General features: G+C 44.7%; 1 protein-coding gene across 4 annotated transcripts in view; it reads left to right on the top strand.

Moving 5' to 3' along the window:
* Nucleotides 1-12,790, top strand: part of USP4 (ubiquitin specific peptidase 4) — a 147,768-nt gene that overhangs the window by 117,700 nt on the left and 17,278 nt on the right. For 3 of the 4 annotated variants that reach the window (XM_039547004.1, XM_039547005.1, XM_039547006.1), the window contains 4 exons: nt 4,883-5,074; nt 6,116-6,204; nt 7,666-7,878; nt 7,958-8,028. In XM_039547004.1, the coding sequence (XP_039402938.1) occupies nt 4,883-5,074; nt 6,116-6,204; nt 7,666-7,878; nt 7,958-8,028 (565 nt within the window). Of the gene's footprint in view, nt 1-1,837; nt 1,970-4,882; nt 5,075-6,115; nt 6,205-7,665; nt 7,879-7,957; nt 8,029-12,790 lie in introns of those variants that run through there. The other variant, XR_005601232.1, reaches the window with a different exon arrangement.

The following is a 12,790-nucleotide window of genomic DNA, read 5'->3' as shown; positions in this document are numbered from 1 at the left end:
TTGAATATCCTTGTTTATGTTTAGGAATTAGATTGCAATGTTGTTTTATTTCCTTTTGTAACCAATTCTGACTTTATGCCTTTACCAGTTATAATCACTTAAAATCTATCTTTTTATAGTTAATAAACTTGTTTTAATATTTTATTTGAACCAATGTGCTTTGACTGAAGTATTTGGGGTAATCTCTACTCAGGTTGACAAAGGCTGTTGCATGTCCATTACCTTTTGATGGAGTGGTGGACTAGTTAATGGGAGTGTCTCCCTGTATAGAGTTCACGAGTGGCTGGGAGACCATTCATGTAACTTTGCTGGACGTGCCTTTATATGCTGATGGCTGTGTGAGAGAAAAGCCTGGAGGGGCTGCCTTTCGCTCACAGAGCAGTATAAGAGGTGTCCTGAGCTAGAGAGTTAAGGATCACAGTGATTTCACATTTCAGATTGTACCCTGGGGATGTGTCACCTCCCTTCAGTGAAAAGCGGAGCCAGGGCAGAGTGTGACAGTACAGTTATGACTTTCATTCTGTTGCTTTTGTCAGCAGGATCCCTTAAGTGTCAGATGGGGGCTTTGGAACAGGTCTCGCTGTACACAGAGCTGCCTTGTGTACAGATACATTGCTAAACTGGCACTTTGGCAGGGAGAGCATTCAGAGGAGGTAGAGGATAGAGGGCACTACACTTTTTTTTCCACATAACTTTAACAAAGGATGTCTTGTGTTAGTGCCAACGTTTTAATCCCAATTGGTTTTGAAAGATGCTGTGGAAAGTGTTTTTAAAATGCTGGATTTGAGTCTTTTTTTTTTCCTTGGTCCCTTTATTATGGCTAAGGAAAATCTGAAAAGCTTTGTTTTGTTTCGGGTTTTTTTGGGGAAGGTGATATCTGGAATATCAGCTCTGGTATTTTATGGATTTCCTGGAGGACTTCTGGGACATCTCAAGAGATGTACATTGTGAATTCTCAAACCTTAATTGAACTTGGGGATGTTGAATCTTTAACGAAAGCATCTTTTCTCCCAAGACTTCATTTGGAGTTTAAATTAAATAGGCCTTAACAAAAACAAACTAGAATTTTGGGCAGATGGATTAAAAGCCTTTTTCCTCTCAGTTGTTGAGTTTCCAGTTTCTTGGTTCTTATGATGTCATTGTTTCACTACTTCTCTAGTAACAATACAGCCTTCCTGGACAGGCGAGATCTAAATATCTTATGGTTTAAAAAAGAAGCTTCTAGCTTAAAACAAAACCAAATGCAACATTAGTCTTCTGTATTCACCTTAAAGCAGAAAGAAGGTACGAGTGCATTGTTTTCCTTTGCAGGTCAATTTTGTGAGGGAAGGGAGAGAGTGGCACTGGAATTCTCTGAAAGTAGCTTCTTTTACAGGTCTCCCTACTCATACACTCTCCCCCTTATGACAATACGTTTCAATATATAATTGAGACAGTTCCATACAAACCAATGGTATAGTACTTGACAATTGGAGCATATAAACTGTAGAGGGGGAGATGCTTTTTGAAGCAAGGGGTGTGTGTTTAGATAAAACAGAATTTCTCATAAGGCCCTTAGAAATGCACACAAGGGCCTTGTGGCCAAAGTGTTGCTCTAGGGGTGTATTTCCACTTCCCATAGCACTGTAAATTGTTCTCTGGAGGAATGTTATTCCTGCTGAAAGAATAGTGAGATCTCTGTGGCATGTCATCAGAATGTGACTGTATGTAAAGGTGGTCTGCAAATCAATCTGACAAAATGCCATCAGGTGTTTGTGCTGAATGCCCTCATTCTCCAGGCTAAACAGAAGAGGGCATTCAGTACATAGCCAGAACACTTACTATCTTTTTTTCATAGGTCCCATGATGTCCAGCCCCACTAGGGCTTCCGGCTCCCGCTCCGATGTAACGCCCCAGCATGTACCATGCTGGTGATGTCACATCACCCAGGGATCCTGCTGGAGCATGGAGCCGGCCTACAAGGGGTCAGGTAAGTGACTTTTTAAAAAGTACAGTGCACAGTTTTGCAAAGTTTTATTGTTTTTGGTTTAGGGTTTTTTTTTTTGTTTAATTTCAATTTCTTCTTAGGTCATGGGACCTAAAACGAAAGCTTTTCAAGTGATTAATATTCTGAATACCCCCGTTCTTGTAGCCTGGCTAATAGGGGCATTCAGTATATTTTATTGTTAAAGTTGATGCAACTTTGCCGAATTGATTTGCAGGTCACCTTTAACTTACACAAATGTGCACATTTTTATAAAATATGTGTTTGCCATGTCATGAACCACTTTATTCTGCTTTCTCTTTCTTACCACATGCTGTGATTTTTATTCCAAAATGTTCCTGGTTTCTAAAACATTGATTTGGCTGCAGAAGCTTCCTACTTAGTACCATGAGTAAGGACATAGCAGTTGTCAGTCTGGATCAGACCAGTCAGTGGATCAGACACAGCTAGTCCAGTGTCTTTTCTCCAGCAGTATCTTAGATGTTTCTAAGGAAGGTGTGAGAAACTCTGCAGTAGGCAGTTCTGGCAAGTTTTTCCTAACCTTCTCAATTAGCAATTGACTCATGTCCTGAAATGAGGTTTTAGATCCTTTCCAAAACTAATCTGTGTGTTTAATATTTACTATAACAATTTTGGATATTCTTGTTACTGTAATAAATGTCTAATCTTTTTTAATTTTGTCAAGCTCTTGGCCTCTGTAATATCCTTTGACGATGAGTTCCACAGGCTAATTGTCCATTGTGCTTAGAATCATAGAATATCAGGGTTGAAAGGGACCTCAGGAGGTCATCTAGTCCAACCCCCTGCTCAAAGTAGGACCAATCGCCAGATAGATTTTTGCCCCAAATCCCTAAATGGCCCCCTCAAGGATTAAACTCACAACCCTGGGTTTAGCAGGCCAATGCTCAAACCACTGAGCTGTCCCTCCCCCTTCCTGTTGTTAGTTTTGAATTTTCCACTTTTCAATTTCACTCACTGTTCCCTTGCTGAGGTATCATGAGAGAGGGTGACTAAAAGCTCCCAACCTTCCTCTATAGATCACACATTATTTTGTTTACTTTTATTGTATCCTCCTATAGGGTAACAATCCTGGTCTTTGCAATCTCTTCATAGGAGACTTTATTTGGGCCCCTAATCAGTCTCATTACCCTTCTCTGTCCGCTCTAATTCTGCAGTATCCTTTGTGAGATACAATAATGCTATTTTCCTTATTATTTATTCCATTCCATAAAACATTTGGGGTTTTTAGCCATTGCTGCACATTGAGCTGTCTACAGTGATACAGTGGGTTGATTTAGTTAATTTAGAACCTTTTAAGATGTATGAACAATTCATATTATTCTCTCCAATCTGTGTGTATTGCATTTGTCAAAACTGAGTATGTACTGAAATCATCTTGTCCATTCACCTAACTATGCTGGGTACCTCTAAAGGTCCTAACGTTCCTTTGTTCTTGACTAAACTAAATAATGTTGTCGTGTGCAAATTTTGCCACTCTGATGCTTGCCCTTTTTTTCCAGGTTAACTAATAAACATATAAAACATGGGTATGCTACCTTGTGGCACCCAGTATTAACCTTTGCCAGGATGTAAACTGGCCATTTATTCTTATTCTGTTTTCCTTTTCTTAGACAGTTTTTGACCCATAAATGATATTTTTGCCTTTTTCATCATGACTATTTAGTTTCTTTAGTCGCTTTTGTGAGGGACTTTGCGAAAGGCCTTTTGAAAGGCTCAATGAATTGTTTGCCTGTATCCACTTGTGTATTGACTGGTAGATTAGTGAGACTTGATTTTCCTTTGCAGAAACTTTGCTGATTATACCCTGTCATAGTGTGCTCTTCCTTGTGTTGTATTCTATTTTTAAATTATCATTTAGACCAAATTACTAGATACCAGAAGGAAGGTGTTCTGGCATTTAATTCCCCACATGATCCTTAGTGCCTCTTTAAAATATAGGAACAACACTTGGTACTGTCCAGTCCATGGAATTCTTTTGAAGGGACCATCACTGCAAAAACTCAAGAAGTGGCAAATGCTGATTCTTACAGCTCTATCACCTGCCTTTAACACCATTGGATATAAGTATTGCTGACATGTCTGTGGTTCCTAGTAGGAGCAGGTGGAGCTGTGCCTGAGTGGCTCTACTCATTTATTCCAGCAGGTAGTTTTGGGCAGTTGCTTTTAAGGCTCTTTACTGCAAAGTACTGTAAAGTTACAGCTTGTTGCCCCTCTGGTATAGAAGTGTGCGGGGATGGTTATTGAAGTGATATGGGTTGCAGTGCTGTAGTTTGAGTATGATACTTAGCTCTGTGTCCCCATTACTTCTGAACCTGCTTGTTCAGTGGAACAAAGGACCCGAGGTCTGTATGAGATTGAAATCTGGAAGAGGGCTGGCTTTCTGAGGCTCAATTTGGATAAAGCTGAGGTAAATGTTGATTTTGTGTGGGGATGAGGGGGCAACCAGAAGGATTTGTCAAGGAATATATGCTGTTTGTTATGTGGCTAGATGAAGGAGATGGTGTGGTTAACTTTTTTCAAAAGAGGCAAAACTTTTATCACACTAGAGATGTATTTTCCTAATGGTGCTTTTTAACATAAACAATATCTATAGTCACCACAGCAGTGTTCTGCGAGAGGCAAGGGAGACAGCAGTGATGAGCTGGGCTCTGGGCGAAGGGGCAGGGATAGCGGTCAGCACAATCCTCAGTGCCTGGGAGGGGTCCATGAGAGAATCTCTCTGGTAAGGTGTGGTCCATAACATGGCAAAAGTTTGAGAACCCCTCTTGTCCTTCCCAAGTGTGAATCTTTTGCAGAACCCTTGCTAGAGTTAATTAGTATTGCTTCTGCCCACTGTGCTGTATAGGTAGAACTCACGCATTTCTTTCTTTCAAACAGATATGAAGTTTGCAAGTCAAGCGAGGATGGCGCTGAGTGCATCACTCTCTCTGTATACTTCAGAGAAAAGAGAATAAGACAGTCCAGCACTTCTTCGGGGACTGTTCTTTGTGGGCAGCCACTGCTAATCTCTGTGCCAAAACACAAGCTCACTCTGGATCACTTGTACGATCTTGTCTTGGAGCAGATTGGGTAAGTACAGGCATGGTAGTGGGGATGTTTATACAAAATTCTAGTATTAGCTCATGCGGTTATACTGTAGTGAGTCTGTCTCAACCCCTCTGAGGGCAGGAGGCTGCCCAGTTTCTGGCCCAGAGCTCTACAGCTTTTCCCTGTGACCATGCTCCCTCTGATGTGCATGATTTCTGCAGTGGTTATTTCTAAATAACTAAGCTGTATGTAAACCCTTGTTCTCTGGCTGACTGGCCACCATTAGCCATTCAGAGTGAAGGGACTTGCATGATCGCTTCATGATAATTAAGGCAACTCTCTACTCCAATTGACTGCTATAATCTCTTTGCTCTGATTGGCTCCTCTACTTGAATTTTCTACTTGCTTTCTTTCAACAAAGATGTTGCCGCAGTGTCTGTGACTGAAAGACTTACCCCCACCTTCCTTCTTCCACACCCTCCCCCAGAGGAAAGGAAGGAAAAAGTGTGTGTGTGTGCGTGTGCATGCGTACGTACGTACATGCAGAGGCCCCCATTAAAATGTTCAGATATACTGGCAGTCGGCGCATGTTATAATGATATTCCCTTTACTATCATCCAGTTGCAGAGATAAAACTGTAAAGGCTTTTGGGTGGGATTTTCAAAAACACTGTGTTAACTTGAGTTTGCTCCTGTTGAAGCCAGGGCTGCTGTACATGGTGGTTTGTTTTGATTTGGTTCTGTGGCCACTTAGTACTGAAACATTGCTTACGTTCTCATTATTACCATATAATTATCAAATAACTCAATTGGACTATAAATACTACACTTACATTTCAGTGTCTAGTGTATACAGCATTGTATACAAGTCGTCTGTGTGAAATTTTAGTTTGACGTCGCTACTGCTTTTTATGTAGCCTGTTGTAAAACTAGGCAAATATCTAGATGTACCCCCTGGAAGACCTCTGCGTACCCCCGGGGCACAAGTACCCCTAGTTGAGAACCACTGATGTAGGGGACCCAGGCATTCTGGCATTGGGCACTAACATGAATGTCCTAACAAGAATACATTTTCTTTGTTTAGCCACTACGTTAAATTCCCTCTGACAAAAGAATATTCTAGTGTACGCCTGGACAGTGGGATCTGCAATGGCTCCAGTGGTGGCTGCGAAGGTAAAGTTTAATCATTTGGATTGGAGAAGCTTTGCTAGAAGGTCTTTCAGACCTACCTCTATCAGCCTTTAATTTTCTGCTTTATTGCATTATTGTTGTGGATTGTGGACTTTAATAGAATGTTTGGTTCTACACTGTGATTGAATCACATTATTGGAGAGGGCTTCTTATCGGGCCCACAAAATCTCAAACTCCTCTGGTTACACAGTGCAGTATGTCAAGTTTGTGTATTTGAAGAACCAGGTGTAGTGCATTAGTCTTCTGTTACACTAGTAGTCTCCTGTCCCTGATCTCTATCAAATTTTCTAATGGCATTAGAGCAGGTGGCTGAGCAGCAGGATGGAAAGGGAGGAGTCTTGTGAGGGCACTGTGGTGTAATCAAGTGAGAGGGTGCCCAGAGCTCAGCAGTCTAAAGCTACAGGGGCTCACACCTGGGCAGAGCCCTGCAGCCTGTTGAACATTTGCACTTCTGTGGAGACGCTGCCACAAGAGGATCCTGCTGTGCTGCCATGAGAGTAACCGTGGGAACAGGGGATATGGAAGAACTTAAAACAAGAGACATGCTGCCTTGCTGTAGAGAAAGGGAGCTACCTCCTTTGGACCTACGCATCTCTCTCTGCTGAAAGGACAGACCCCACTGAACCCCTGCCACTCCTCTGTTGGGACATTCCTGGAGCATACTGTCAGCTATGTTAACTGGCATGACTTGTAGCCCAGTGTCCACCTGGTGTTCTTCACAGGAACAAACTACCTGTTTTGTCCTTACCTTCAGGACCCATCACAAATTAGCCCCTCTGTCCCCTTCAGTGCATTAATGATCCCACTCTTGATCACGGCTTTCTCTCCTCTCTGACCAGCATCCATTGTTCTTTCTTCCACGCAACTTCTCCCCAAAGAACAGATTCATTGGGACTGATGTGGTCTGAATTATGTGTCAGGCAGAGAATTAGCCCCAGCATTTTGAATGGATTTGAAAGGGGATGGGGCTGTGGAGGTTTTAATGACCTACCTGTGAGATTTTCAATCATTGGCAACTTTAAAATTTAGATTGGATGTTTTTCTAAAGATCTGCTCTAGTTCAAACAGGAATTAATTCAGGGAAGTCCCCGAGCCTGTGTAATACAGGAGGTAAGACTATGTGATCACAATGGTCCTCTTTAGAGTCTCGGAATCTGAGATGTAAAACCCAGGTTGTATTACTTAGATCCCTTGACAGGAAAAAAACACCTTTCAGGGGCTACTGATTAGCAAATGCAAATTTCTTCTTTAAAGTGTGAATCTACTGTTTTTAGTTAGTTTGTTGTAAAGCAGCTTCTGCCACATCTTCACTGGCATTTGTGTGTCATGTAAGCAGTGTGCCTCTCCTAACGAGCTCACACAGCGTGGTTCTCAGTGAGGTACTTGTGTCTCTATAAAGGCTACAGAGCATGTAGTAATATGCTTGTTTTTAATTTTCGCCAGTTGAAGAGATGGAACATCAGGATGGAGGTGAGGAGGGCAGGGAAAAAGCCTCAGAAACAGATTCCTGCCAGTCAGAGGGCTGTGCACATGATTTGCTGGGGAAGGAATGGCAGCATCACAAGAAGCATCTGTTCACCTTTAGCCTTGTGAATTCCTATGGGACCTCTGAGATAAATTCAATTACAACAGAGGGGAAACTTCTAAAACTGAACTGTAGGTATCCTCTGTAACTCTTAGCTCTCCCTTCAGTAGCATGCTGACAGCAACCCTGACTCATTTTTCTGTCTTGCAGCCTATGCCACCCTTGCTATTGACTTGGATCCAGACACTCGGAAGCTGCTGTTTGATGAACAAGAGTCACAGGTCAGTAGTTTGCTTCTTTAAAGGTTGTTGATGTGATCTCTAGTTGGAGCTAAGCAAATGCAGAGATGCTGATACAGAATGCAAGATCAGCCTCCCTCCTAGGAATCAGAGAGTTCAGTGTGGAAGGGGAAAATTTATTCGTTTGCCTGAAAACTTCTAATAAGGTCTACAGATCCATTCCAGTGAGCCCTCAGCCTACTTCTGCCAAAGGAGGCATAGCCAGAGCTGTCAGTCTCTGGCAGTGGGATTTGCCCCAGCCCTGAAAACCTAGCCAGTTTGAGAACTTCCTCAGCAAAGGATAGTTGTATGGTCAGTAGACTAGTTCAGAATTCATTTCCAGAACACTTGACAGCTATGTTCTGTAGAGCTTAACAGGAACTTCAAAATTTCTTATTGACTTAAATCCTGAATTGGGGTCCCAGTTGGTAACGAAGAATGATCTGCTCTGTGTCTGGTCTGGATCTATGGACCTTACTGCTGAGAGAAAGGAAACTTTCAAGTAAGCATGGGGAAATGTTTCTACTTTCTCATGCTAGAGTCTGCAGACCTGTTAAAGTGAAGTTTTGATTGCAGTGTGCATGTAGGGAGGGAGAAAACTGACACAAACAAGACAGGCGTGTACATATGCAGTCACATGCTGCCCCTGCAGATTAACCACATTTCGGATCCAAGAGTATCCTGGGAGGCAGTACAGGTAAACTCCAGTTCTTCAAGTGATTGCAGATATCCATTCCACTGTAGGTGTTTGTGTGCTCCAGTGTACAGGTGTAGGAGAGTTTCAGCTGTTAGTATTATCCGTTGGGGCGACCTGAGCACCCACACTATGCAGGCATAATGGGATGAACTGCCCCGACCCCCTTCAGTTCCTTCCTACCCCCTGTGACAGTTGTTGGAGCTCCCTGGTCTTCTGCAAGTCTCTACTCAGTACCTGTAAATAGTACCCGTCTATAGTCAGTACAGAAAATAATTGTTTTTGTTACTTTGTGTGGTTCTGGCACCCAGTTTGGGTACCGGCCCCAGTACTGACAATATGCCATGCTCTTTAGCAGCAAGGCAGCCCTGACACTCTAGCAGCAAGGCAGTGCCTAATAGTGACCCTCACCCCAGCTGCCTTAAGTGCTTGGGGCAGGCTCATGCGAGTGACAGGTGTGGCATTTGTAAGGGCATTAAGCCTCATTCTAAAAAAAAGATAGGGCAGCCAGCTTAAAATATCTCCTGGTGGAACTGGCACCGTGTCCTCCATCTGAGCCATCTGCCTCAGTCCAGGTACCGAGCACCTTGGTGTTGGTCAGGAACAGCTCACCACTGGGCAGCCGGTACCAAGAGACAGATCAGCATCACTAGTAACAGAGGCATCAGAAATTGGAGTTGATACTAGGTGTGTCGACAGACATAAAGAGGATGAGTTCTTCTAAAGACTCGGGAGGGCATTCAAAGAGGAAGCACTCACTAAAACATACCTCTAAACAGGGGAGTTTGTTGACTTCAGAGCCCAGTGCAGGCTTGTTGAGACCGACTCCCAAAGCACCTTAGTCGGCATCTCCGTACGCCACAGTGCGTCTTCCTGGTACTGTCTATCCCTAAGGCGTTTGAGGCTACGAGAGGGTTGTTCGATCTCTGAGTTGCCATCACCAGCAGTTCAAAAGCCTCTCCAGGCCCCCAAGCTACTGCCTCCAGTGCCTGCACCAAGCAGCTCCATCGGATTGTGCCATCAGGGTACTAGTTAGGGCTGTACCATCCAAGGAAAAGCCACAGATGATCTCCCCAGCTCCCCTTTCTTCAGATTCTGAGCCTTCTTCACTGCTACCAATGGGTACAGCCATGATCACAAGAAGAGGTCTCTTCCTCATCAGACTTTGAAGTGGGATCCTATGTATCTTAGCTGGTCCCATCAGGGGGGATGTCGCTGCTCTGTGTGGTTTCTGCCTCAGTACCAGCAGGATGCTTATAGGAGGGACCTCAGGACTTATGCATAGTTGGGGACTGGGCCCTTACTGGTGGACCTTTTGGAACCTGTGGGGCGTCCTGCCCAATCAGTAGCATCCCTGCAGCCACCTCAGCTGGCTTCATCTACTAGTGTCAGGAGCATTGATACCACTGTGGCATATCGGGGTGCAATCCAGACCAGGGAGTGGCTGTGTCACCCCTGCCCTGTAACCTGGGGTGCCTTTGCAATGCCTTGCTGTAACCTCCAATGTGAACTGCTTTCAAACAGCCACCAGTCTGCCAGTCACTCCCAGATGCTTGTGTGAACTGCAGCCTGCCAGCCACACCTGGGCTCTCAACAGCCTTGATTATTACTGCATGGTGACCCCAACACACTCCCAATCCCAAACTTCCCCCAGAAATGTATGTTCTGCAGTGTCCAGCCCTCTCCCACACAGTCCACAAATACTGTTTGTTATTCCCTTAAGGGTATAATGTACACCAGCTTATCTGATAAGAGACTTCAATTTACACAGTGCATTAGATGCAGGGCCGGCTTTAGACCGATTCCCCTGAATCGGGCCCCGGGCCTGACAGGGCCCTGTGCCCAGCCAGAGTGAGGCAAACCCGCGGCCCCACTACCCCAGCCAAAGTGCCAGCCCGAGTGCGGCAAGCCCCGCTATCCCGGCCAGAGCCCCGTGGCCCCGCTACCCCGGCTGGAGCCCAGCAACCCTGTGACCCCACTTCCCCAGCAGAGTGCGGCAAGTCCCACAGCCCCGCTCCCCTAGTCAGAGCGCTGGCCGGAGTGCGGCAAGTCCCGTGGCCCCGCTCCTCCGTCCGGAGCATGGTAAGCCCTGCCGCCCCCTTCCCCCAGCCAGAGAGTGGGCAGACAGCTCTAAGCATGCGGCCCCGCTCCCCCAGCCGGAGCGCTGCAAGCCCCGCGGCCCCACTCTCCCGGCCGGAGCACGGCAATCTGAAGTGCTGCCAAAGACTCGGAGCGCCGCCCGGTGAGTACAAGCCCCAAGAATCAGGCCCCGCACTTGCTAAAGCCGGCCCTGATTAGATGAAACAATAAAACAAATTTATTAACTAGAAAGAAAGCGATTTTAAGTGAGTACAAGTAATGAGGCATAAAAGTCAGAAATGGTTAAAAAAAAAAAAAGATAGTAAAGATAGCACTTTCTAATGCTTACTTGAACTCGACTGGATTCAAAGCAAAGTTCCAGCTGCATTGCTGACCAAACTCTTTAGGTCAGGCGCCCTTTCTCCCAATGTCCAGTGGCTGTTTTTCTTTGTCATCTTCAGTGAAATGCCAGAGACAGATGGGGAGAGAGAGGGGTGTCTTGGGATTTGCCCCTCTTTTATTTATTTTTGTATATATATGTGTGTGTGTGTGTGTGTGTGTATGTATATGTATATGTATGTATGTATGTTTTATTCCCTCTTTGAAAAGTACAGTATTTCCAGCTGAGAATCAGGAGACTGGCAGTCTGCTGGAGGAAGGAGACTCCATGGTTTCTGTTTGCTAAGATGCAGATCGTTTTCCCTGCCCCCCTTTTCTGGTCAAAGAATGACCACTTTGTAGGTGCATCCACTTTGTTGACGCCTGGCTGCAGTGTCTGCTTGCCCTTTGCCACTGGTTTAACCACTCCCTTGACTTACCTGGCAAACGTACTTCAGCCATGATTTCAGCTTATGTTCATAACTTTACCTATAATGTTGCTACGTGCACTTTACCATGATATTTTATGGTATCACACTTTACCAAACTGGCTGTATTTTAAAGAAGCCTTATTGAGGGCGCAGGAACAAACAATCCCAATGTGCAGAAAAAATAGCAAATATGGCAGGCGGCCAGCTTGTCTTAACAGTGAAATCTTGGATGAGCTTAAACACAAAAAGGAAGCTTACAAGAAGTGGAAACTTGGACAGATGATTAGAGAGGAATATAAAAATATTGCTCTAGCATGCAGGGGTATAATCAGGAAGGCCAGAACACAACTGGAGTTGCAGCTAGCAAGGGATGTGAAGGGTAGCAAGTATGGGGAGGAGGCAAGTAGCCCTCAGTTGTGAAAACAGGTTAAGGACTATTTAGAAAAGCTGGACATGCACAAGTCCGTGGGTCTGGATCTAATGCATCCAAAGGTGTTGAGGGAATTGGCTGATGTGATTGTAGAGCCATTTGTCATTCTCTTTGAAAACTCGTGGCGATCGGGGGAAGTCCCGGACGAGTGGAAAAAGGCAAATATAGTGCCCATCTTTAAAAAAGGGAAGAAGGAGAACCCGGGAACTACAGACCGGTCAGCCTCATCTCAGTCCCTGGAAAAATCGTGGAGCAGGTTCTCAAGAAAACCATTTGGAGGAGAGGAAGGTGATCAGGAACAGTTAACAGATTCACCAAGGGCAAGTCATGCCTGACCAACCTGATTGCCTTCTATGATGAGAGAACTGGCTCTGTGGATATGGGGAAAGCAATGGACGTGATATATCTTGACATTAGTAAAGCTTTTGAAATGGTCTCCCACAGGATTCTTGCCAGCAAGTTAAAGAAGTATGGATTGGATGAATGGACTATAAAGTGGATAGAAAGCTGGCTAGATTGTCGGGCTCAATGGGTAGTGATCAACGGCTCCATATCTAGTTAGCAGCTGGTATCAAGCGGAGTACCCCTGGGGTCAGTCCCGGGCAGGTTTTGTTCAACATCTTCATTAACAGTCTGGATGATGGGATGGATTGTACCCTCAGCAAGTTCTCAGATGACACTAAGCTCGGGGGAGAGGTAGATTTGCTGGAGGGTAGGGATAGGGTCCAGAGTGACCTAGACAAATTGGAGGAT

Source organism: Mauremys reevesii, linkage group 7, assembly GCF_016161935.1.
Source record: "Mauremys reevesii isolate NIE-2019 linkage group 7, ASM1616193v1, whole genome shotgun sequence".
Classification (NCBI taxonomy): domain Eukaryota; kingdom Metazoa; phylum Chordata; order Testudines; family Geoemydidae; genus Mauremys; species Mauremys reevesii.
Note: the sequence above shows the minus strand (reverse complement) of the source record. Positions and strands in the feature narration are given on the sequence as shown.